The sequence below is a fragment of the Trichoderma atroviride genome, chromosome 6 (assembly GCF_020647795.1).
Source record: "Trichoderma atroviride chromosome 6, complete sequence".
Classification (NCBI taxonomy): domain Eukaryota; kingdom Fungi; phylum Ascomycota; class Sordariomycetes; order Hypocreales; family Hypocreaceae; genus Trichoderma; species Trichoderma atroviride.
The window spans coordinates 580,459-607,287 of record NC_089405.1 but is presented as its reverse complement, the minus strand read 5'-3'; the positions used below and the strand labels follow the sequence as shown (position 1 = coordinate 607,287).

At 35.2% G+C, this 26,829-nt stretch overlaps 5 protein-coding genes across 5 annotated transcripts; 3 read left to right on the top strand and 2 right to left on the bottom strand.

Annotated features, from left to right (window-relative positions):
• Nucleotides 1-4,544: 4,544 nt before the first annotated feature.
• Nucleotides 4,545-5,548, top strand: TrAtP1_010817 (uncharacterized protein; the record flags this gene model as incomplete). Its single annotated transcript, XM_014092257.2, has 2 exons — nt 4,545-5,316; nt 5,385-5,548. The coding sequence occupies 2 exons, from the start codon at nt 4,545-4,547 to the stop codon at nt 5,546-5,548; spliced, it is 936 nt and encodes a 311-aa protein (XP_013947732.2).
• A 657-nt stretch (nt 5,549-6,205) lies between these two features.
• Nucleotides 6,206-7,034, bottom strand: TrAtP1_010816 (uncharacterized protein). Its single transcript, XM_066114864.1, has 2 exons — nt 6,618-7,034; nt 6,206-6,513 (listed from the first exon to the last, which is right to left on the bottom strand). The coding sequence occupies exons 1-2, from the start codon at nt 6,987-6,989 to the stop codon at nt 6,403-6,405; spliced, it is 483 nt and encodes a 160-aa protein (XP_065970961.1). The 5' UTR covers nt 6,990-7,034; the 3' UTR covers nt 6,206-6,402.
• Nucleotides 7,035-7,857: 823 nt separating this feature from the next.
• On the bottom strand, nt 7,858-8,164 carry TrAtP1_010815 (uncharacterized protein; the record flags this gene model as incomplete). The annotated part of the gene is made up of 2 exons (XM_066114863.1): nt 7,858-7,953; nt 8,051-8,164. 2 exons carry the CDS (start codon nt 8,162-8,164, stop codon nt 7,858-7,860), a joined length of 210 nt encoding a protein of 69 aa, XP_065970960.1.
• Nucleotides 8,165-17,472: 9,308 nt separating this feature from the next.
• TrAtP1_010814 (uncharacterized protein) lies at nt 17,473-17,765 on the top strand (the record flags this gene model as incomplete). The annotated part of the gene is made up of 2 exons (XM_066114862.1): nt 17,473-17,478; nt 17,553-17,765. 2 exons carry the CDS (start codon nt 17,473-17,475, stop codon nt 17,763-17,765), a joined length of 219 nt encoding a protein of 72 aa, XP_065970959.1.
• A 2,212-nt stretch (nt 17,766-19,977) lies between these two features.
• Nucleotides 19,978-21,276, top strand: TrAtP1_010813 (uncharacterized protein). The gene is made up of 4 exons (XM_066114861.1): nt 19,978-20,356; nt 20,404-20,517; nt 20,574-20,663; nt 20,715-21,276. The coding sequence occupies exons 1-4, from the start codon at nt 20,146-20,148 to the stop codon at nt 20,876-20,878; spliced, it is 579 nt and encodes a 192-aa protein (XP_065970958.1). The 5' UTR covers nt 19,978-20,145; the 3' UTR covers nt 20,879-21,276.
• The last annotated feature ends 5,553 nt before the right edge of the window (nt 21,277-26,829 follow it).

Genomic DNA, 26,829 nt, shown 5'->3' with positions numbered 1-26,829 from the left:
GCCGGCCAGCGGCAGAGTCTACGACCCAACAACCGACACGACCAAGGAGCGCCCCATCGCCGACTCGAGGCATAACGCGCCGCCAGTGGCTACGCCAAAGGTAAGCAGCTCAACTCTAGCCATAGTGCACTTCCACTTTTCGGCCCTTACACCACTTTTTGCCTTTGTGCTCGTTCGATTGAGCCATCCATCCTTACTTTTTCCACCACCGTTTCTACCAACCGGAAGGGGAAAAAAAAAGAGCACGACCTCTTCTGCCCACCTCCGATGCATTTTCCCGAAAACCTCCCATTCACCACCCTTGCCATGCTGCATCATCCCTGATTTTCCAACGCGTCTTCTAACGTGATTTTCCTCCTCTTCTTCTTCCGCTCTCCAGCCATACCACCCCCGCGAGCCATACCAGTACCCGCAGCCAATTGACCAGCAACACCAGTCGTCTTACCGCAACGGCGACAATTATCCATCGCCGCGAGCGAGGACCTCGTCCTTCAGCAGCCGTCGACCCACCAGTCCTCTCTCGCACTCGCACCCAAACCTTCCGACCGGCTCCCACAGTCCGCCGAGTCGGCTTTCGCACATGACTTCACCGGGCCCCAGGCATGCAGCCGCGACAGCGCCTTCCTCCTCTACAAACGGCACGTCGCTGCCCTCCATGATGAAGGCGGAGGCCACCCACTCACCGCCAAAGCCGGCTCCCGTAAGTGCAGACCAGTCAATTGATTACGACTTCTCCGTTCGAACAAGCCTTGCTTCACCCCTTGCTCACTTTTCTGCCCAAACAATTCCTCAGCCATCATAGTTCCGACTACTTCTTCTCTCTTCCTACCTGTTTTCTTGCCCTCACCTTTCACACTTTTCACTACTGGTATCTCATTGCTTCATCTTTTGAGAATTCCCTTGGCTTCTGTGGCCCATTCATCCCCTTGAGAAAATCAATAGTGCTGACAGCATCTTTCAAAAGACCCCGAGTCGCGCTGCGGACCCAATGTCCTTTTCCAACATTCTCTCCAACTCAGAACCCGCCTCTAAGCCTGCAGAAAAAGCACCAACGCCCGAGAAGGAATTAGAGTCAGCCATGCCTGAGCTGCGAGAGCCCGATAACGACGGCGATACTGAGATGGAGAAGGAGGTTGATACCGAGCCTGAGCCCGCCCCTGTTGTCAAAAGGGCAGAAATTGTCATAAAGAAGAAGATATCCAAGAAGCCTGCCAAGGGCCGTGCGTCTGAAATCAGAGAAGATGGCCTAAAGAAAAGCCGTCGATCATCGATTAAGAAGGAATCTCCCACACCTCGAGTAACCTCAAAGCGGCAAGTAAACGGCCAACCCAAGCCGAAGACTTGGTCTACCGAAATGGAAAAGTCAATCCAAAGCTACGAGGCACAGCTCGACAAACAGGCCGAGTCTCTCGACGACACCGAATTCAGCGACAGAGCTTACAAAGAGGGAGCCTTCAAGCGCCAGCGCCTCATGGCCGAACTGGACTTGGATAGAGGTCATGCCCGGAGCGAGCAGTTTGTTGGCTCTACAGGAAAACGACTCGCCGAGCACTCCGATCTGGGCAAACGACGATACGACGACGTCTTTTACGACGAAGCCTTGCATGAAGTCCGCGACCAAGAGCTGTATGCCGAGAAGGAGCGCAAGAAGGATATGCAGCGCAAACGACGACGCGAAAAGTCCATGGCAGTCACCATAGAGCAGAAAGAAGCTGCTCTTGCTCGGGCTGAAGCAGCCGAAGACGAAGAGGAGCGCCAAAAGCACCTGCGTGATGCCGAAAGGGCGAATAAAAAGGCGCAGCAAACAAAGCTTATCCTGCAAAAGGGCATCAAGGGCCCTGCTCGCAACATTGAGCTCAACCTCGAAGGCGGCACCATGTCGAGCTTCCTGGCGTCCGATGCCGAAACCCCCAAGAAGAAGGGCCGCGGCGGCGCACGACCCAAGAAATCCAAGGAGCAGAAGCAGGCCGAAAAGGATTCGGCAGAAGCAGCCCAGGCGGCCTTGGACGCCGGCGAGGAGCTCCCGCCCAAGGAAGAAGGCAGAGTCCGCATCAAGATCAAGGGCAGCAAAGCCAAGGCTGACGGCGAAAAATCCAACAAAGAAAAGGCGGAATCTTCCAAGGACAAGGACAAGGTCGACGACGTGCCAGATCTGGAAAAGAAATTCATCTCCAAGGGCTACAACCAAATTTATGATCAGATTTGGCGTGACATGGCCCGCAAAGACGTCAGCAAAACTTTCAAGCTCGCTGTCGATTCTTATGCTACCCGAGGCTCCAACCTCAAGAAGACAGCCATTTTGGCTTCGAAAGAGGCCAAGCGCTGGCAGCTGCGAACGAACAAAGGCGCCAAAGATCTCCAGGCTCGCGCCAAGCGTGTCATGCGTGATATGATGGGATTCTGGAAGCGTAACGAACGTGAAGAGCGAGATCTACGCAAGGCTGCCGAGAAGCAAGAGATTGAGAATGCCCGAAAGGAAGAAGCCGATCGCGAAGCCGCTCGCCAGAAGAGAAAGCTCAACTTCCTCATTTCTCAGACCGAGCTGTATTCACACTTTATCGGCAAGAAAATCAAGACGGACGAGGTAGAGCGTAGCACCGACAACCCTGATATTGCGCCAGATGCGCGCCAGGTTTCTGAGAACAAATTGTCTGTTCAGGAGCCCACCGGGCCGCTGAGTTCCAAGATTACCCATTTCGAGAACCTCGACTTTGACAATGAAGATGAGACTGCCCTGCAGGCGGCTGCCATGGCAAATGCTCAAAACGCCATTGCCGAGGCCCAAAAGAAGGCCCGTGATTTCAATAACCAAGGTCTTGACATGGATGATGAGGGAGAGATGAACTTTCAGAATCCCACAGGTCTCGGCGACGTCGAGATTGAGCAGCCCAAGCTCATTAATGCCCAGCTCAAGGAATACCAACTCAAAGGTCTCAATTGGCTTGTCAATCTTTATGAGCAAGGCATCAACGGTATCCTGGCAGACGAAATGGGTCTCGGCAAAACTGTCCAGTCCATATCTGTCATGGCCTACCTGGCCGAGAAGCATGATATCTGGGGTCCGTTTTTGGTAGTGGCACCCGCATCTACTCTTCACAACTGGCAGCAGGAAATTGCCAAATTCGTTCCCGAATTCAAGATTCTTCCCTACTGGGGTAGTGCTGGAGACCGCAAAGTGCTGAGAAAGTTCTGGGATCGGAAGCACACCACGTACCGAAAAGACGCGCCTTTCCACGTCTGTGTTACGTCTTACCAACTAGTTGTGTCCGATGTAGCGTACTTCCAGAAAATGCGATGGCAGTACATGATTCTTGACGAGGCGCAAGCCATCAAGAGCTCGTCTAGTTCTCGTTGGAAGTGCCTGCTGGGTTTCCACTGCCGAAATCGTTTGTTGCTGACTGGTACCCCTATCCAGAACAACATGCAGGAGCTGTGGGCTTTACTGCATTTCATCATGCCCTCGCTCTTTGATTCACACGATGAGTTCAGTGAATGGTTTTCCAAGGACATTGAGTCCCACGCTCAAAGCAACACAAAGCTCAACGAGGATCAGCTGAAACGTCTACACATGATTTTAAAGCCGTTTATGCTTCGTCGTGTGAAGAAGCATGTCCAGAAGGAGCTCGGTGACAAGATCGAGTTGGACGTCTTCTGCGACCTCACCTACAGGCAGAGGGCTTACTATGGCAACTTGCGAAATCAGATCAACATCATGGATCTTGTTGAAAAGGCGACAATGGGTGACGACCAGGACTCGGGAACCTTGATGAACCTGGTCATGCAGTTCCGAAAAGTCTGCAATCACCCGGATTTATTCGAGCGCGCTGAAGTAACTGCGCCATATTCTTTTGGATATTTTGCAGAGACTGCCTCCTTCGTCAGAGAAGGCAGCACTGTTTCCGTAGGCTATTCTAGCCGAAGCTTACTGGACTATGAGCTACCGTCTCTTGTCTGGACTGAGGGCGGCCGACTTGATAAAGCCGGAAGTGATAACCAGACAGCAGGCTGGCGCGGCAAAGCATTTAATCACATGTTGAACATCTGGACGCCAGAACATGTTCGAGCCAACGCAGACAGTGACAAGGCATTCTCGTGGCTTAGATTCGCAGACGCGTCGGTAGGCGACGTCTACGAGGCTACACACAGTGACTTATTTGACCGCGCGGTGAAAGAGCTCACGAAGCGTGATCGGCTTGGCCATATGAACGTTGTCTATGGTGAGGAAGACGAGAATTTTACACCCGCCCACTGCTTGTTCAAGATCCAGGAGCGCCGCAATCGGCAGCCTCTAGCAGAGATTACCAGCGAAGGCGTTTTGTATAGCTTGATGAACGTTGCAAAGGTGGCATACCGGAACTCTGGCATCAACCGGCTAGAGCCTGCGGGAAGACCTCGCGCATCGGCCCCCCCCCATCGAGGTTTATTGCACCAAGTTGAGCGCAGTTGCCGAGCATCAGCACATCATGTTCAATACTCATATTCGTCAGACGTTGTACGGACCCACGATTTACGACGAGCGAGCTCTAGTTGAGAAGAAGGTGCCAATGGAGCTGTATCCCACCAACAAGATTTTCCCTCAGCCAGATCATGACAAGAAGCGATTTACCAACATTGCTGTGCCTTCCATGCAGCGCTTTGTCACTGACAGCGGTAAGCTGGCCAAGCTGGACGATCTTCTATTTAAGCTCAAGGCAGAGGGCCATCGTGTCCTGCTATACTTCCAAATGACCCGTATGATTGATATGATGGAAGAGTATCTCACATACCGCAATTACAAGTACTGCCGACTGGATGGTTCTACCAAGTTGGAGGATCGTCGTGACACTGTGCATGACTTTCAGACTCGACCCGATATTTTTATCTTTTTACTATCTACTCGTGCAGGTGGTCTTGGTATCAATCTGACATCAGCAGACACTGTCATTTTCTACGATTCAGATTGGAACCCAACCATTGATTCGCAAGCCATGGACCGAGCACACAGATTAGGTCAGACGAGACAGGTCACTGTCTACCGACTGATCACTCGTGGCACGATTGAGGAACGTATTCGAAAGCGTGCTCTTCAAAAGGAAGAAGTCCAACGTGTCGTCATCCAAGGTGGAGGTGCCAGCGTCGACTTTTCTGGTCGCCGTGCACCGGAGAACCGCAACCGTGATATTGCCATGTGGCTGGCCGACGACGAGCAAGCTGAGATGATTGAGCGTCGTGAAAAGGAGCTACTCGAATCTGGCGAATACGAGAAGCAAAAGAAGAAGCCCAGCAAACGGAAGAGAATGGATGCTCCCGCCAGCTTGGACGAAATGTATCACGAAGGTAAGCGCACACAACCGTTTAAATGTCTTATTGTGTTTGGTACCATAGATGCTAATCATGTCTCACAGGTGAGGGCAACTTTGATGACGGGAGCAAACCCGGTGCGTCTGGCACTGCCACCCCAGCGGAAAGTGAGTCAATGAGCAAGAAGGCCAAAGGAAAGTTGATTGGCAAGCGAGCAAAGACGGCTAAGCAGCGCCTTGCCATTGCCGATGGTATTGTTGATGCCTAAACGGAGCGAATTAGAGAGAGGGAAGGCCCCGAGTTTTTTTTTTTCTTTCTCCAAATGTTAAGTCGGCACATGACGTGGCCCTGTAACACAACCTCGCGGTTTTTATCGATAATGCTTTTTTTTTTTCTAAAACACTTCTCGGACTTTCTTTTTCTTTGCCCAGGGACTGCTATTTAGATGCGGATGGGAACTATGGGAGGTGCATGGCGCAGAACGAAGACAATACGAAGACTCGTACTTTTGAGAAAAGGAAAGAAAAAAAACTTATGAGAGGCATGGAATTGGAATTCATCAGTAATGGAAAAAAGAGACATATAAGGAGGGCCAGGTATACCGAGGACTCATGTGGTGGGCATAGGGCGAGGACTTGGCGAGGATTGGGACTGATGTATGACTAGGTACTTATTACTTGTAGAGAGGGAATGTATTCAATGCACCAATTATACCTACTAGTAGCTCCTTGTGTATTGCATGAATTATCGTGGCTAGGTGTCCAGGTTTTCAATATGCTGTGATCGGATGGCGATGGGAATGCAGGCTTGTTTCCTTTATTAAAGTCCTATTTCCTCTATTAAAGCCTGATTTCTTGGACTTTTTCAGGTAGGAGGTAGAAGTTGTTAAAGTAGACGATGGACAAGTCAAGATATCAGCTCCAAGTTAAAGAACGTAATGGTCGTCTGTATATTTCTCATTGATACTGTAACAGATATCTACTTATGTAAAGATATTTCAGATGAAATAAGAAGACATGGGTAGGTGTTTGTTTCTTTAGTACCGAAAGTATATGTATACTTGTGTACAGTTTTGCTGGAGCTTATGTGAAGCTGCAATTAATATAGGCAAGATATATTTATCTAGTTCTTCCAGGCGGAAATCATGTGCCAAGGTGTGTCGCACAGCCCAGCGTGGGGAAAGCAGTCGCAGGGATCGCAAGGTCCAAAAATAGGCTCGCCTGGGCAAGTGTTCTAGAGTGCGAAAAAAAGAAGAGGAAGAAAAGATTAGCATAACGCTCTTTTACATCTTTCTTATGTGTGAGTGAGTTTTATGTCTCTCTTTTCTTATGACTTACATTTTCGGCGCAGGCGGTATCTCCGGCAGCGACCCTGGCGGCCAGACTAGCAGCTTCCCTGGCCTTAAGGGTTCCGGAAGCAGCGAAAGCCACAGGGAGAACGGCGAGAATCATGGAGAACTTCATTTTGGGTGGGTTTAGATTTTGTAGGTAATGGTGGGTGAGGAAGTGGACGAGACTTAAGGTAATGAAGCAGAGGGGTAGGGGATCTTTATAGAAATCGATGAGGGAATTAGCTACATTGTTTTCTTGATTTATCATTGTCTCTGGAAGAAGCGTGGTATTCAGACGAAGAAAAGCCTTGCATGAATAGATAGGCATGGCCTGTGCATGGCCTGTGCATGTAGCCAGGTATGTGCGCTGTATACGCATTATATTATCATGTGTAAATGTGTGCCTGTGCTCATATTCCAAGAGATATGCCCGTTGGGTTGACATTCATGGTGCATGGATCGCAGATTGCTACTGGAAGGTGTTGCACTGTACGTGTAGTTGGCAGTGGCAAAAAGCCTTTTCGAGTACAGCCTTTGAAGACATGAACGCTAGGTAACTGCGTACTCTATGAAGAAAGATGAAAATCATTACAATTTATATGTATGTTATTACTGTAGTGTAAGTTACAATCGCATTTGGAAACGGCATTGCAAAAAGCAAGTTCGCCCAATGAGAGGCAAATGCATATGCATTAGTAGACTTTGTCTAATAAGGAGGGAAAAGAGTAAAATAAGAATAAAAATGATGGGCTGGCTAGAGAGAGAGGGGGGGGGAAAATAGTCTCAACACGCTGATGGTAAGCGAGGTATATAAGCCAATTGCAATAATTAGGAATAAATAGCCTTCTTATTAAATTGGATATTAATATAATAGCTAATTGCTGTATTTAAGCAGTTGTATATATATATTAATATATAAGGGACTTAAGTTTTAGGCAAAGGGTATAAAATAATAAGAAATAAAATAAATATATAACTATTTTTTATAAAATAAAAGAACTAAGGTTTATAAATAAAAATATTATTAAGGAAATAATATAATAGTTAAGGGATTAAAAAGGTAATTATTTAATATAAATATAAAAAGTTTTTATAAGCAGTTATATAAAAATATCTTAGATAAAAGTAATATATAAGTATATACTCTATTAGTACTAATATATAAGTATATACTCTATTAGTACTAAGACTTTTATATGTAGTGTGTTATCCTTAGCTCTTATTAATATAAGAAGCCTGCTGATTTACTAACCATATGGTCTACCACCTGTTGTGCATTTGGTGAATTCGGGATGGCACTCGCAGGGGTCGCAAAAACCATACCCATGGCCTAGACACTCTTGCTAAATAAAAATATTAATAACACTCCTTATTTCTTTTATATATATATATATAGGTTTTTTTTATATATACATATATATAAGTATAAAAAAAACTTACCCATTTCTCGCAGGCATCTTCTCTAGCAGCAAGCGCAGCGGCCTCTCTGGCAGCATCCCTGGCGTTAAGGGTTCCAGTGGCAGCAAGAGCCACAGGGAGGACGGCGAGGATCATAGAGAACTTTATTTTGGGTGATTTTTTTAGTGGTGGTGTGTGAGTGTGTGTATGTGATGAAAAGGAAATTTGGGGCAATGAAGCAGAGGAATAGGGGATCTTTATAGTAAGTTAATGAGGGAATTAGGTATATTATCTTTGTTTTTGTTCTTATTGTCTCTGGAAGAAGTATGCTATTTAGACTAAAAATAAGTCTTGTGTAAATAGATGCGTGAATAGATAAGATACAGCATGGCCTATGTATGGCCTGTGCATGTAGCTAGGTATATGCGCTATATATATACTTATTATATTAGCATATGTAAATAAATATATACCTGTACTTATATTCTAAGAGATATATTTATTAGATTAATATTTATAATATATAAATTATAGATTATTACTAAAAGGTATTATATTATATATATAATTAGTAATAATAAAATACTTTTTTAAGTATATTTTTTTAAAAATATAAATATTAGGTAATTATATATTTTATAAAAAAAAATTATTATAATTTATATATATATATATTATTATTATTATTAAAGTATAAGTTATAATTATATTTAAAAATAATATTATTTAATAAAAAGTAAATATATATAAATTAATAAACTTTTTTTTAATAAAAAAAGAAAAAGTAAAATAAAAATAAAACAATAAGCTAGTAAAAAAAAAAAAAAGCAAATAGTTTTAACTAGCTAATTATAATAAACTATACACTAGATAGTTAGTATAGGGTAGATTCCTAAGGGATAAACCTAGTAAATAATTCTGGGTTTATATTAGTAAAGCGGTTAGGAAACCTAATAGGTAATATAAGTAATAGTAAACAAATGTTACTAGAGTATAAGTAATATAAAGTGTGTTATAATCTTAATTTTATATTAATAACTAGCTATTTAAGTTATTTAAATAAGCATAAAAAAAGTAAACTTATATATTTAGTTTACTTATATATAATTATAATTATAGTAGTAATTACTATAGTAATTACTAGGATAGTATTAGTAAGCGCAAGAGTAATTACTTATAGTATAGTAATTACTTTCTTTTAGTTAGTTATTTAAAATATAATATATTTTTTCTAAGGCCTATTAGTGTAACTAAGTGTTATTAGGTTATAATATAATACTCCCTTCTTGTTAGTCTTATCCTTAAGGCCTATAACTAGGTTGTTCTATTCCTATTAGTGTGTTTTTCTTCTTCCTTTTTTAAATTCTTATTAATATAATATCTAATCTTCTTTCTTTAGCTTCCCTTTTAACCCTTTATTATTATTATTTAGCAGATTTAGTTGCTATTAAGGGTTTTAATATTATACCTTATTCTTATTATTTATCTAAGGGGCTTTACTATTAAATAGCAGAGTATTACTTTTTAAAATATAGTAAATATATAAGGGCTAGTTACTTATATAATAGTTAAGGAGTAGCTTTTAATTCTTATAAGTTCTTATTTTTATTATAATAAAGTTTTTATACTAATTTATAGTATCCTATATTATTTTAAAGTCTTATTATTTAAATTTAGCTAAGGAATTAGCTAAACTTTTATTATTATAACACTATAAGGCTTTTTATAAAGCTTAGGTTAAGATAAATAAGGCTTTAGATTATCTAAAGCAGTTGCGCTATTAAAAATAGCAGCTTTATATTAAGGGTAAGGAGATAGTGTAGTATAGCCTAAGCTTATTAAATAAGCTTAAGGATATTAAGTGGTAAAAGTTAAAGGTTCTTTTTATTATATAGAATTACTAAGGGGTGGATTTTCTTAATTTTAATTTCTTACTTAACCCTTCTTTATTATTCCTAGAGACTAGAGAAACTTTATTATTAGTATATAAGAATTAAAGTTTTCTTTAAGTTCTTATAAGTTTTTTATTTCTAGGTATTCCTTTTACTTAACTAAGTACTTTATATTATTTATTTCTGGGTTTTAGTATATAATAAGTATTTTTTTAATTTTATATTCTTTTTTAATATTTTAAACTATTATTTTATTTATAATAGGTTTACTTATCTTTTTATTTACTAGTGCTTTTTTAAGTAATAATATATAAAAGATAGCTGTTTTTAATCTTATATTATTAAGTAAGTCTAGCTTATAGTTAACTTTACTAATTTTCTTTAGAATTTTAAATAGTTTAAGTTTTTTAAAATCTAATTTATTACTTAGCTTATTTATTTTAATATTTAATAGTTTTTTATTATATAAATGTTATAGTAAGTAAATTATATCTCCCTCCTAAAGGGTTAATCCCTTAATCCTTGTATAATTTATATATTCTTTTATGCGCTGTTTAAAGAATTTAAGTTAAGTTTTAAGTTTTTCTTATAGTTAGATTATATCTTTTATAAGAATATATGTGTTATTTATATTAGGGCTATTATATAGTGGTTTATATACTTCTAGTGTAAACTTATAGTTAATATAAAATAGTATAACTCTTATAGTTTTTATAGTAAAGCTATTATATTATATTTAAGTAATTAGTAGTATTTTAACTTAGTTATCTTATTAAAGGTTAATATAATATTATAAATATACTTTAATAACTTAGTTTATTTATTTTATTTATTTATTTATTTATAAATAAAATATAATACTTAACTTATAGTAGGTTTTAAGTTTAGCTATTAGCTTTTGCTAAAATTTAAATATAAAAGTGCTTTTTTTATTTAATATAATTTCTTTTAGTATTTTATATTCTATAAATATATATCTTATATAAAGATATACTAGATTTTCTACTATATGTAATTTCTTATATAGTAAAAAGTATAATTACTTTAATAGTTTATCTATAATAATAAAGATGCTATTAAAGTGTTTTCCTGTTAATAGATCTTTTAACTTAAGCAAGTTAGTAATATAGTTAAATATAATAATATACTAATTCCTTTTTAAAACTAGAATTAGTTATAATATCTTATATAGCTAATACCTTTTATCTTTTATTTTCTTATATATATTATATTTCTTAATAACTTTTAAGATTTTATTTTTTATTCCTAGGAATTTATAATAGTATATTATATAATTTTATATTATTTTAATATTATAATATACTATTATAATTATACTATAATATAAGTCTTAGATTACTTTTAGTTATAATTTTAATAGTACCTAGATTTTTCCTTCCTATTTTAATAAATCTTCTTTAATAGTTACTTCTTTTAGGAGTTTATCTAGTTTTATATTTAATATATATTCCCTTATTTTATCTAAAATAAGGTTATATTCTTTTATAATAAATAAAGTGTTAATTTATATTTATTTATAATTTCCTTAGTAATTCTTTTTTTAAAATTTAAGCTTAAATTTCTAGGATTTTTTTAAAGTATTCCTCTTTTTAACTTAAGGCATTTACTTATTTATTAGCAGTACTATTATAGTAAATAAGTTTATAGTTAAAGTTTAAGAATATCTTAAAGTATTATATTTATCTTATAAAGAGTTTCTAGGTTTTAGTAAAGTATATAATATTATAGTAGTTAATATAAACTTTAACCTTATACTTATTTTTTAAATAGTAGTATTTTTATTTTTTAAATACTTTAAAAATTATTATAAATTCTTTATTATAAATAGGATATCTTAATTCTAGTTTATATAGTTTTTATAAGAAGAATACTATTAGATAATTTTTCTTATTTTTATTTTTTTATATTAGTACTTCTCTAATAGTAAAGTCTAATAAGTTAGTTTTAATTTTTAATAGTTTATTAGGATTATATATAATAAGTATAGGCTTACTAAGAAGTGTGTTTTTAAGTTATTTAAATGCTACTTTTATTTCTAGTTTATATATAAGTTTCCTATCTTTTAGTTTCTTCTTGCCTTTCTTATCCTTTTTAAATTAAATAGTATTTATAAGTAGTTTAGTAATTTTACTATAGTTCTTAATAAACTATTAATAGTAATTTGCTAATCCTAAAAAGCTTTATATTCCTTTTCTAGTATTTAGTAATTACTAGTCTTAGATTACTTTAAGCTTATTTAGATTTATTTAGACTTGTCCTAGTAATATTAGGTATCCTAGGAATTTAACTTTTTAAATATAAAAGCTATATTTTTTAAGTTTAATTAACAGGTTAGTATCTTATAGTGTTTATAATACCTAGTAAACATGTTTCTTATATTCTTTAAGGGTTTTTAAGAAGATAAGAATATTATTAAGATAGATAATTATAAAGTTATTAATATATACTTATAATATATAGTTAATTATTTATTAAAATATTACTAGTATATTAGTTAATTTAAATAGTATTACTAAGCATTTAAATAATTTATAATATATTTTAAATGCTATTTTTTATTTATCTTTTTTTATAAATATAAATTAAGTTATATACTTCCTTAAGGTCTAAGGTAGTAAACTAATTTACACTAGTTAAGTAATTTTAAATTTCTATAATAAGCAGTAGTAGGGTTTAGTCTTTAATAATAATCTTATTTAGCTATCTATAGTTAATAACTAATCTAAGTTTCCTATTTTTCTTTAGTATAAATATAATAAGGTATTTAGCTTATAATATAAATAGTTTAATATATTTTTTCTTTAGCTATTCTTATATTTATTCCTAAAGTATTTTAAGTTTTACTTTACTAAGGTTATAAATTAAAAAGAACTTTATTATTTTTTTATTTATAAGATTTATATAATAATCCTATTATAAATAAAGTAGTTATACTATTTCTAATATTAAGTTAAATAGTTTTTTATATTTCCTTTAGTATTATTAAGGTGCTTTTTAGAGAATTTCTTCTAGTTCTTTAAGCTCTTTCTTTTTTCTTACTTTTAATAATACTTTATCTAGAGCTTATAGTTTTATTTTTGTTTATTTAATAATTTAGTTAATGCAAATTTATTCCGCTTTCTGTCTTTAATTATTATATTATAATAGTATTAGCAATTTTTTTTTATTAAATTTAACCTTTTTCCTAGGTTTTATTTCTAATTTTTCTAATTTTTCTTAGTTTTATTATATATAAGATTTTATTTTTAGGTCTATAGGCGCGTCTTTGCCTTCCTTGCCCTCTTTATAGCTTAGTTACAGCTCCTAGGTAATATTTATTTCCTAAAGTATTTATTTTATTTTCTAGTTAATTAATAGATTATTTTATTTTAACTATAAGTGTTTTAATATAATATTATAGGTGTTAAGGCTTATAATATTACACTTAATATCCTTAAGGTATTTAGTAATTATTAAGAGGAGGTAATTAATCTTATATTTAATAATTATCTTATATTCTAGGTATATAATACTTAAAATATAAGATAATAGTTTTTTAGTAGTACTTAGTAACTATAGTTTAGCTACTAAGTTAAAAGTAATAAGGTTATAATCTGTATTATTATTTATATAAATTATAACTAGTTGCTAATTAATATACCCTTTAACTAGTAGTTTCTTATTATTATATTTAATTAAATTAATTTAAATATTATTTAAATAAGTTTAATCTTATATAATATTTTAGTATTTTATATACTATTTATATTTTAGGTCCTAGTTTTAATCTTAAATTATATAGTAATATTTTTTAATTAAGGCTTTATTTTCTTATTTACTATTAATATGGGTTCTAAGGTTATAGCTTTTTTATATTAGTCTTTAGGTTATCTAATAGTATTAGTTTTTTTCTTACTAGTGTTCTAGGTAATCCTATATGTTATAATTAAGGAAGTAGTTCTTCTAGTATTTTAAATTTTATAAGTAGTAATTTTATATTTTATATTAGTCTTTAAGTTTATTAAGAGCGTATATTCTATAGTATAGGGTATTATATAATATTTAATTATTATTTCCGCAGTATTTATTAAATCTTAGGCTTTTTATATGCTTATTATTTAATAAGTAATAAAGTGCTATTAGGATAATATATAATAAATTATAATTAGTAAAATATTTTTATATTAAAGGGTGTTCCTTTAAGTACTATTATTTTTTTTTATTAGTAATATTCCTTAACTAAGGCATTTAAAACTTTACTATAGTTATATTAAAAGTCCTATAAACTATAGGTGCTGCATTTGTTATAGTTGTGGTTAAGATCCTGGGATTTATAAAGTTCACATTTATAAAGGTTTTTTTATAAAGGGATATGTGTTTAAAAGAGTGTCTTATTTAAGAGTTCTTATTCCTTTTTATCCTTAGGTTTATTATTCTATTCTTATTCTTTAAAGTATTCTTTAGCTAGTTTATTTTCTTCTTTAAAGATTTTATATATAGCTTTTATATTTTATTACTATTTGCTTTTACAGCTATATTAATATTCTTTTATAAATTTATAATTAAGGCATTTATAATATTTATAATTTAAGTTTTAAGAGCTGTAAATATTATAGTTATAGGTGTTTTAAAGCTTAAGAGTTTCTTTAGCTTAGTATTAGTGTTATAGTTTATAAGCTTTATAATACTTATAATTCTTATCCTAATCTAAATCTTCCTTCTTGCTTAGGACTTAGTTATAGAAATTAAAAGTATTAATTCTTACTATCTTATAAGTTTTCTTAGCTTATAGTTTCTTTAGGTAATACCCTAATTTATCCTTACTGCTCTTATATATAAGATATAAATTATTATAATAGGCTATTTAGCTTAAGTAGGTATATAATACTTTTATAATAGTGTTTATTTAAACCTTGTCCTTAGTAGTCTTAGATTTCTTTTTATTCTTTTTAGTATAATAGTAGCTTTTATTATAGCCTTTCTTATTATAAAATCTGTAGGTTATTTTAAATTAATAGTTTACTTTCTTATAGCCTTTCTTACCGCAAGTATTATAAGTTCTATTAAACTTTCTATAGTTAAGGGTATTAATATTTATTCTTCCTAGTTAAGTTTTATTATCTTAGGTAATATAGTCTTTTTATTTTTTTCCTTAATTAGCTTAAGGCTAATGCTTAGTAGTCTAGCTGCTCTTTTTATTTTTTTTTCTTACTTTTATTCCTATTACTAATTATTAATTATAATAGCTTCCTAGGTAAGTGTAATAAAGGTAACTTTTTATTAGTTTATTTTATAAATTTTATTTTTAACTTTTAACTTTAAGCTATAATAGTATATTTCCTTTTTTAAGTCTTTAGTTTAATTAACTTTACTAAATAGCTAAATAAAAGTTAAAGTATATTTATAATATAGTCCTTTTTATTTAAGGTTCCTAAGTTTCTTTTCTACTTCTTAAGCTTTATTAGTAATTTTAAAAGATTTTTCTAGTTATTCCTTAAGGTTTTTATATTCCTTAAAGACCTTCTTTATTAGGTTACTTTATTTAGCTAGGTTATTCTTCTTATTCTTAAAGAGCATTTTAAACTAGTTAGCTACTATATCTTTAGTATATATTCCTATATACTAGATTCTTTTTTCTAAATTATCTTCTAGGAATATTTTTAAATAATAATATTTAAAGTATATTTACAGGTTATTAAGGAATTAGCAAAGCTTAGTAATGTCTTTATTAAACTTTTCTAGTTATTTAATTTTTAAAACTTTTCCTAGTTTTAGTTTATTATCCACAGGAATTACTAGTGCTACTATAGGTGCTATAGCAGGTGCTATAGCAGGGGCCACCTAGGGTATTACCTAGGGTATTACCTAGGGTGCTACTACTAGTAGGTTATTAAGTTATTACTATAGATTATTAATAGTCTATGTATATTATTAAATAGTTTACTAATTTATTTAATATTAAGTATATAAATCTTAAATTATATATTTTATATTTTTTATTTAAGCCCTAGTGTTTTATTTTTATTATTTATATTACTTATGTTCTTATTTAAGAGCTTTTATTTAAACATTTTACTAGTTATAGGCTATTTCTACTGCTATATCTTTAAATTCTATAATGCTGTTTAACTAGTAATTACTTAAAGCTTAGCTCTTATAATTAATGTTATTATTTAAAATATTAAAGGTTAGTATTTATATCCTTAGTTTTATATTACCTATAAGGTCTAGTAACTGTTTAAATAAGAGTTATTAATATATAATAAACTATATATTAAATAGTTAATATAAGGTAAATTCCTAAGGGATAAACCTAGTAAATAATTCTAGGTTTATATTAGTAAAGCAGTTAGGAAACCTAATAGGTAATATAAGTAATAGTAAATAAATATTACTAGAGTATAAGTAGTGTAAAGTGTGTTATAATCTTAATTTTATATTAATAACTAGCTATTTAAGTTATTTAAATAAGCATAAAAAAGTAAACTTATATATTTAGTCTACTTATGCATAATTATAGTTATAGTAGTAATTACTATAGTGATTACTAGGATAGTGTTAGTAAGCGCAGGAGTAATTACTTATAGTATAGTGATTGCTTCCTTCTGGTTGGTTATTTAGAATATAGTATATTCTTTCTAAGGCCTGTTAATATAACCAAGTGTTGTTAGGTTGTGACACTAATAGCAAGTAAGGTATATAAGCTAATTATAATAACTAAGAATAAAAAACTATTTTATTTATATAATTTAATATTAATATTATAAGTATAGTAATTACTATAGTTTATATAATAGTTATATTATATATATATATATAATAATAATAATACAGTAAAAGGCGAAATGAGTGTCGCGGAATAGCTAGATAACGATTATAAGAAGGATCCATTTTTTACTCGGATTGTGGCTTGATACCCTTGTCAGGTTGTACTTCCGAGGTACCATTACAAGCTGTAAAATGACATAACCCAACATGTTGGAAAAATCACTTTTTGGACGCACGTCCGTTAATAGACGTAAAAAATGTTATACATTCCGTTACAGTTAGGAGCGAAATAGCCGTCCTGTCGAAATCATTTTTCTAGCGCACAGGCACGTATATTACAGTGCTAATTACATTATTACGGGCTCAGTACTTAGGGTGGTACAAGCACCTTAAAACCATCTGAAACCGGATTTATATCATGCCAAAGCCCATTTGTACCTGAGGCAGCAGTAGACCAGCAAATGGTAACCTCACTGCAATTAGCTACAAGGCGCTCTCTCCATGGACCAGCACCATTCGGGTGGCGCCATATCTTGCGCCTACCGATGACACATAGTCAAGATAAGCTGCATGTATAATGGCAAGGAAAGGAAACTGGCAAATTCGCAGCATGCGAAGATTGTATGTTTGAGATGGCGCCATTTACAGTCTCCCAAGTAACCCCCTAGGTTTTTAAACAACAATCTTCCAAATATGAGTTTAATCTATTCTTACTTGCCCTCATACACTAATAAATTACTGCCTATATAGATAGAGTGGAAAAGACAATAATTTAAAATTGCAGCTTTGGCGACCGGCCAGCATATGAAAGTAAACGAAGAAATGAATTATCATATAAAAAAATATTAGCTAGCCAGTGAGATTATACTGACAATCGCGGCTAGCTGTTGAATTACTGCGAGATTAGGGTTGATCTTTACTATTTTTCACTAAGCTTATTACTAAGGCTTAACTGCCTGAAGCTCTCGCGGCCAGGGAAACACTACTTTAGTGCGTGGGTACCCGTTGAAGAAGCATATGCCGAGCAGCCACCTGTGGACGCGGAGGTGCGGGACACTAACACTATCAAGGGATTTCTCAAGGCTAACCTTAAGTAAGACATAACGGTTAATATCATTAGCTTCATAAGTCCTTAAGCCTAGATCACAGGACCATGCCAAGGTGAAGACAAAAGCCAGCAGCAGATACACCTCACCCTTATCCTTATCTTTATTAAACCACACAAAGACTGCGCAGTAAGGTGCTAAACGCCCCATTAAATCCTATATACTACCCAGCCTTAGCTTTTAGCGCGCCCTAATTGCTATTACTAATTCAGCGGCCATGTGGTAAAGATATATTTTAGTAAAGGAGATATAGTCCTCTTGGGCGTTAAATTTAATATTATTAGCAAGATATTTGTTAATCCGTGTAGTAAGAGGGCGGTGTCCTAGATTATTTAAGTAAAAAACCAGCTATAGTAGACGCTTCCGCTTATTAAGTGTTAATTAACCCCTTAGGTTATTAATCCAGGGTAGTGTCTTCCTAAATTTCAAGGTGTTAATAACATAACCTAACTTCCACAAGTGCCCCTTTATTAAAATGCCATCTATTATTAACTTCATATTAATTAGTTAGTAGCCCTTATTAAATATTAACTCCCTAGTGTTATCCTTAGGTGCACTAAATACTTTAAATAGCTTTTTTTTAAGAAATTTTAATATTATTAATAATACTACTAGCTCTTAGTTAAAGTTATTATTATTAAGAATTTCACTATTAAGTAAACATATAGCTAAGATTAATAAACTTAGGCTATAATACTACTTATTAAGAGCTTTATTATCTAATTATACTAAGTATTAATAGTAATTTACAAGAATAGTAAAACAGTCCCACAGCTTTAATAACCCACGCGCCTTAATATTAGCAACTATTATTAATGTTATTGCGCTTAACTTAAGTAATATCTCTATATACCTTCCAGCCGCTTAAAGCATATTATTAATCCAGTAGATGTTATCCAGCGGCAGTTCTATCCTGCTGCATAGCGCCAGGTATAGTTATGTTACCTCCCTGGAGAAGGTGATAGACAGCACACATAGCTTACCCTATATCTTACCAAATATCCAATAGTGTCTCTTTTACTGCTCTAGTAATTAATTATAGCGGATTAATAGCTGCATCCGCTGTCTACTATAATAGTTCTCCTGGAAAGTCTAGGCATAACCCTACCAAATATCCCAGGTTATCTCGCAAAGTAGCCACAAGGCCTTCTTCGCCTTATAAATAGTAATTACTTACAAAAGTCAAATGTTATCATTATCTTTAATAAGGTTCCCTAAGAGGATGTGTTTAAGAAGATCCAGCTTGGATTTCATTTGCAGGGGGCGGGCTAATAGTGCAATAGGATGCTAGCTAAGCTAGTAAATAAGGTCCATAGCTTATAAAGCATTACGCTTTTAAATATAACAGTAGTGGCTAGTGCAAGCGGTAACACTGCATATGTCTTATTAAATATAGTCAGTATTAATCCAAAGGAGCTTAACTTTAGTATAGCGCATATAGCAAGGACATGATTAAGAATGTAATTCTAAACTGCCAAAGGTTTAAGATAGCTGTTATCCTAACCCTTAATGTAATAATGCTTATTACAAGGATTCTTGTACTCTAAAGATTTCCAGGTATATAATAGCGTAATATACTATAACTTGTTAAAGGCGTTAATAAATATGCGGAGTAATTATATGCCTTTTAGCTAGAGACACTAAAGGCAGCTAATAAAGGGGAGGAACTTAATATGTCTTTATTAATTGCGCTTATTACCTATATTAACAAGCTGTGAGATAATAAATGCTCCATAGTCCAGGCTAAGTTCATAAAGCAACAGGTGCTTATTGTTATTATCCTTTATTACGCTTTCTTATAGAATTAGGGCGAATTATAAGATAGCGGCTTCTAGGAGTAGGTGGGTAAAGCAAACTTACAATTAGATTTAGCTTAAGGCTATGTAGCCGCATGCCTTAACGGAATCTGAGGGGTTACAAGCAGGGTCAGTTGGCGACTGATCCACTTGTCAGTAAAACATTCATTCATGCAGTAGTCTTCACTCATAGTATGTAATGAAGAACAGGAGACGCAGGAAATTGATGAAGCCACGTTTGCGTTTGGGAGGTCTTACCCCACTCAGGAGTGACGTATCTAGGCTGGGGGCACTGTCTACAAGAGTAAAAGTTACTGGATTGGAATATACGCGGAGGTACTGACGAGTACTTCTTTCATTATCTAATAAGTAGCTATGGCTTGTGTATCCAAGTAGTCTTTAGTAGTGATGGTTCGTGCTCAAAAATTTTCAGAGTATGTGAACAGGACAACCATTTCGCTCCTAACTGTACACAGTCTATTTTCCATATCAACTCCGCCCCTCCATCAGCACCTTGGCCAGCCTTATCCCTCCAAAGCGCTCATTCTCTTTTAATTATATTGCTAAGGTACGCCATGGCTTCTGGCACTTCCTGGAACTTTCGGAGATCTCGGCCCTTGATTCAAGCATTATTTACTTCATTTCCTACAACTCTGCACCACTATAGCCCTAGTCGGAACCTCGCGGAACAAAGCTACTACCGCTCAGCGCACGCTTTTTCCCGCGACCATGAGGTTGTTGTATACAAGGATGGCCTTGTGTATCCAGCCGTAAATGGCAACGATTGTATGTTTACCCTTTATTAGATGCAAACCGCTGACAGGTATGGTCAGCAACAAACGGGGCAGTCATGTATACTGACTTTGTCATGCAAAATTTTGCCCGTGCGTGGATTGAGGAAGGAAGCTGTAAAACAGGGAAACAATACATCTACAGTATCCCAGAAGGTAAATCATTCACCCATGCCCGCATAGAGTGCGGATACTAATAAGATACAAACCAGGAACTCCAATTCCCAGCCACCTAATTCTAATCCAAGAGTGGGCCAACTCCAGATTTTCACTTCAGCCAGCACATGGCATACCTCTCACAGGTCGCAACGTTCATTCAATCGAGATCGACGCTGGAACTAATCCCATCTTAGAATTAAACCAAGCGTTGGGCGAGTTCTATAACAAGCACGCCACCAAGAGGAAAGTTCGCAAGTGGATTAAATCGAACCCGTGCCAAGAAGACCTCGAAGGCGAAGCTGAGAAGAAGTGGATGAAAAGGTGGATGGGAATAAGAAACATTAGGCAAGATCGCTGAAGGGGTTCATATGCAAAGTGGCCAGAAGTGCGATATAAAATGTTCCTTATTCGAGAAGGACCTTGCGGCGTCACATCATTTCTCTATGGCTTGACTGGAGAGGTGGCTTTTGTTACAGTGCCCCGCCAGTACCTGCGGGAAAGGTACAAGTCCACAAATAGCCGTCACTTCGTTACTAAATCAAGGGATGGATTATCCGGCATCCAAGCAGGTGTAATTAGCATCCAAATAAGTGACGCCAGGAACGATCAAGCCACGTTTAGGCTTGAGGTGTCCGCTGGCGGGGGAGGGTGCCGACCCCACTTAGCAGCCCTTGAATTTTTGGGGCATGTGTCTGGATTAGGTTTAATTGTATTTATTGATTTTATCTGCACTGTCTACATAGGCCGAAGCTACTAAATTGAGTACATTTTGAGTACATTATACTACTTGAAAACATACTGAATAAGTAAGCCTTAATAAGTATGTTTAAGTATTTAAAAGTACTCATGGTCCGTGCTTAGATATTCTGAGTGTGCGAATAGGACGCCCATTTCGCCCTTAACTGTATCACCCATAATTATGAAGCTATCGTGATGTCTGTTGCGTGATTAGAAATATCTCCTGCCTTAACGATGCCTACTAAGTTCTGTTGACTGGTAATCTGCCTCTTTAAGACCCAGAGAGTCTTTTTAGCCAATAATAACTGAATCATAGGCAAGGGGCCGCCTAAATTGGCGGCAATAGTGTTCCAGCCAGCCACCTCTTACAGCGCATCCTCCACAATTACCATTAGCACACCAGATTCACTATATAGGTACCTGATATCCTTATTAAGACGTATATCAACGATGGTGCTTGAGAGTATTCTGCTAGGAAATATTTGTTGCTATGGCATGGATGAAATAAAATACTTAGTTTAGAGCTGTAGAAAGCTGTAGAAAGCTGTAGAATATCGTAGAAAGGCCATGTAGCCTCTTTAGTGCTAGGTTGGTAGTTGTATGCTGCTAGAATGTACTAATGTTGCAAAATTGCCTTAGGCTACTTGGCAGCTTGCCAGTAAGCCATATGCCACCGCCAGAATGGAGGACCTTAATTTTGAGTGGCTTGGAGATAATTCCCTAGATTATTAAGATCTAAGAGGCGTCTATACTCTTAGTCCCAGCGCCGGTCTAGTAATTAAACTGAGTGAACCTCTAAGCGAGCCGCTAAGTGGCGAGGGAGGGCTACCGCTGCTCCGACTACGCGACTGGGAGAAAGACAAGTAATATAACAAGAATAGTCCTAAGTTAATCCATTATAACCTTTGATGGAAGATATTTTTATGTGAAAATATAAGGGCGAGGCAGGTTTCTACTGGCTTAGAGCTGGATATTGTCTTAGCCCTAGGCGACTATTGGGAGGAGATATTCCACCCTTAGCTAAGCAAACTACTAACGGATAAGGATAAGTTTCCAGGAAATAACTATCTTTGCGAAGAGGCAAATGTTACTATATTTATTATAAAGACCTGCGGCTATAACCTAATATAATGCTTTAAAAGATTATTGATTGATTGGAATATAGTGGACAGCTACCTAGAGGAACTAGGTGCCTTGTTTAGCTACTGGAAGAAAATGGATAAAAAGATAACTGTTTTTATTGAGCTAATCTATAAAGATGTCTTAAAAGAATCTATGGCGACGAAGGGTTAGAAAAAGAGGAAAGGCACTGGCACTGACGCTTAAAAAGCTGAACTGGCTAAGCACCTAGGCATTTGGAGGAGGGTATTTGAGTGTTGGTGATGTATAGGGAAGTATTGCAAATGCGGTCCTTACTGTTGGCTAGATGTAAAGGGAAATTATTTTAGGATAGAAATCCGCTACTTAGAAGCGATGATCCATGAACTAAAGAAGAATATGAAAGAAGGGGAAAAGGATGAGGATGTTGATGTTAATGTTATCCCTTCCTATATTCTCTTGGAAATATTAAAGACTAGCTAGAAATGGAAAGCAAATGACGCTGGGGATAGTTGCCCCTGCAAGGCCTATGTCCTAGCTTACTGCGGGCTTGGTTGTGGGATTAAGGCGGTTGAGATGGATTTAGTGGAAATTACCGGCGATAGAGCACAGTGGCTCGAGGAATACTGCAACTACACGGTAGCGTAGATGAACAGCGATAGATGGAGGTCGGAGCTAGAGCATGTGACTTAATTTGCAATGAATAACTTTATTGACTTAAATCACATTCTATAGCACCCACGAGAGACAGCTGAATTTATGATAGAGCGTGGGATTAAACATGGTGTTACATGGCAATTTGCGAGCAGGACTTACATTTTGCAATGGTGGAAAGAGTCCTAGAAAGAGATTTTGAATGTGACGGAGAATATTGAAGTATAGGGCGCGGGCTATTTATTTAGGTTTGGAAGTAATTATATACATTCTTATTGTGCCTCTATGAAGGCGGCTGTGTAATATGTATCCCTGTATGGCGAAAGTGGCTTTCTGCAATATCCATATTATCGCTAATAACATTAATATACCACTTTAAATAAATTTTAAAGTTAATTTGAATGAGACGCTTATTCTTATACTAGTGCTTCTTGATAAATCTCTTTAATACCTTAAAATATTCCTCTATTAGATTAAAATCTGGAGAATAAGGACAGAGAAATTTTAGTATTACTCCCGCCCTCTTGCATATTTCTTGAATCTTTTCTAAGTTATGCTAAGAGGCATTGTCCATAATTATTATAGACTTTGGTTCTAGGTATCTGCTATAGAAGTGTAGCAGCTGCTTTATAAAGTCTTTAAATAAAGCAGTGTCTGTTGATCCTTGGTATACTTGTTTTAAAAGGATACCTTCTTGGGTATATGCGGGTAGGATTTGCTATTGCTTTCCATGATTAAACTTGGTAACTTTAACTGGTGAAGTCCCTTTAGGGGACTATCCTTAATGTTATTGCCTAACTTTTCTATTATAACTAGACTTATTAATAAAGATAAGTTAATAGGATTTGAACTGGGCTATTATATATAAATAGAAGTCTTAAAGGTCTGCATCCTATTGCTATGCAATCCGGCGGATGGCAGTTCTAGTCTAGGTCATAGACTATAGAGTCCGACGGATTAATCTTTCTGACACTGTTCTCTTAAATATATCCTAAAGAGAATCCACTAGTTCTGTGACAAACCGTACACTAGATAGTTAGTATAGGGTAGATTCCCAAGGGACAAACCTAGTAGATGATTCTAGGTTTATATTAGCAAAGCAGTTAGGAAACCTAATAGGCAATATAGGCAATAGTAAACAATATCACCAGATGGTAAAAGTGCAAAGCATGTTGCAATCTTAATTCTATATTAACAACTAGCTATCTAAGTTATCTAAATAAGCATAGAGAAGTAAACTTATATATCCAGTTAATCTAGGCGGGATCTATAAAAGATTATTAAATCCATAGTTAAATCTAGAGGAATTCTCTAGATCTTCTAAGGATCTAGGAAATGTTACTAGATCCGGTTTTCATTAGTTAGGTCAGTCCTTAGTTAGTCCAGGGCGACCTACCTGGGGCCCCCATGGTTGCAACCATAAAGGTTAGGTTGTAACATAATGTCCCCCTCCTGTTAATCTTATTCTTAAGACCTTGTTCTATCCAGGGTGTATAAATACCCACCCTTTATTCTTAGTTCCCATAAATAGTTTCTTTTTCTTCCTTATCTTATTACAGTTACTAATCATAACAGGTGTTCAAAAAAAACAACATCACCCCAAGACTAAGCATCATAACATTCTATTAAAAGTGATTCTATCTCATCCTATCGCAATAGCATGCTGCACTTATTATCTTAACAAGAAAAAACAAAACTTCTCTAAATATCAAATGTCTAAAACTAATTCTTCTCAGTGTACCAAGTGTGTAGTTAATAATCAACCGCAATGTAATACGCGTCCTTTAACACCTCAGCAACTTCAGCGCATTACTTCGCTTCATGCTCATTTAGAGGATGCCCTTAAGGCGGCAGAGGAAGAGCGTCAAGCAATAGATGCTAAAATTGCGCGTCTTCGTAAAAAGAAGCGGCGGTAGATGGAGAAAATAGCTCATGCTATTGCGCAAGGGATCAATAATTTAGAGGAGTTGGATCAGGTTAAGCACAAGGAGGCGGAGGTCGCTCGTCAGGCTGCCTTGCTGGCGCCTAATTCCAAGGCCGGCCCATCCCATTCCGTTAACGCCGTTAATTAGTCCAAGTTCAAATTAGACCCATCGTTATTTCCACCCCTAGAAACTAATAAAATTCCCGCAGGATCATCTAGGCGTTCCTCTTAAGTTCTCGTTCTAGGACCCACGAGTTTTCATTATCGTCATATCCTTTCCATTTAGCAAGGTACTCTCTTTCTCCTGTTATTTCATTTATTTGCATACAAGTTAGTTTTTCAATTTCATATTCTTCCTCAATATCTTAGACAACAATTTCATCCATAATTAGCTCGCCTATCTCTTCGTCCACTAGTGCTTTTTCAAGTAGTGATATATAGAAGACAGCTGTTTTAAGCTGCATGTTATCAGGTAAGTCTAATTCGTAGTTGACTTTACTAATTTTCTTCAAGATCCTAAAAGGTCTAAGTTTTCTAAAGTCCAATTTATCACTTAGCCTGTTTATTCTAATGTTTAGCAATTTTTTATTACGTAAATATCATAACAGGTAAACCATATCTCCCTCCTAAAGGGTTAGTCCCTCAATCCTTATACAATCTGCATATTCTTTTAAGCGTTATCTAAAGAATTCAAGTTGGACTTTAAGTTCTTCCTATAATTAAATCATATCTTCTGCAAGAATGCATACATTATCCGCATTTAGTCCATCGCAAGATGGTCTATAGGCTTCTGGTGTAAACCCGTAGTTAGCATAAAACAGTGTGACTCCTATGGTTTCCATTATAGAGCTATTATATTACATTTATGCAATTAGTAGCATCTCAACCCAGTTATCTTGCTAAAGATTAATATAACATCATAGGTATACTTCAATAACTTAATTCATCCGTTCTATCTATCCGTCCATTTATAGGTAGAACGCAGTGCTTAGTTTATAATAAGTTCCAAGTTTCGCCATTAATTCTTGCCAGAATTTAAACGCAAAAGTACTTCCTCTGTCTAATATGATTTCTTTTAGCATTCCATATTCAGCAAATACATATCTTATATAAAGATGCGCTAGGTTCTCTGCTATATACACTTTCTCATATAGTAAAAAGTATACTTACTTTAAGAGTTTATCCACAACAACAAAGATACTATCAAAGTATTTTTTTATTAATAGATCTCTTAACTTAGGCAAGTCAGTAATATGGTCAAATATAACAGTGTGCCAATTCCTTTCCAGAACTAGGATTAGTTGCAATATTCCATATAGCCAATGCCTTTCATCTTTCATTTTTTTACATATATCGCATTTCTTAATAACTTCCAAAATTTTATTTTTCATTCCTGGAAATTTATAGTAGCATACAGCATAGTTCCATGTTGTTCAGACACCACAGTATACCGCTGCAATCATACTACAATATAAATCTTAGATTACTTCTAGTTGCAATTCCAGTGATACCCAGATTTTCTCTTCCCATTTTAGCAATCCTTCTTCAATAGTTACTTCTTCCAGAAGTTCTTCTAGATCCATATTTGCTACACATTCCCTTATTTTATCAAGGATAGGGTTATATTCTTCTACAACAAATAGAGTGTCAATTCGTATTTATTCATAGTAGCCTTCACAATTCTTTCTTAGAATCTGGGCTTAGACTTCTGGAATTTCCTCAAAGTATTCTTCTTTCCTGCTTAAGGCGTCTACTCATCCGTTAACAGTGCCATCACAGTAAATAAGTTCATAGTCAAAGTCTAAAAGTGTCTCAAAGTACCATGTTTATCGTGCGGAGAGTTTTTAAGTTTTAGTAAAGTATACAATATTACAGTAATCAGTGTAAACCTTAAC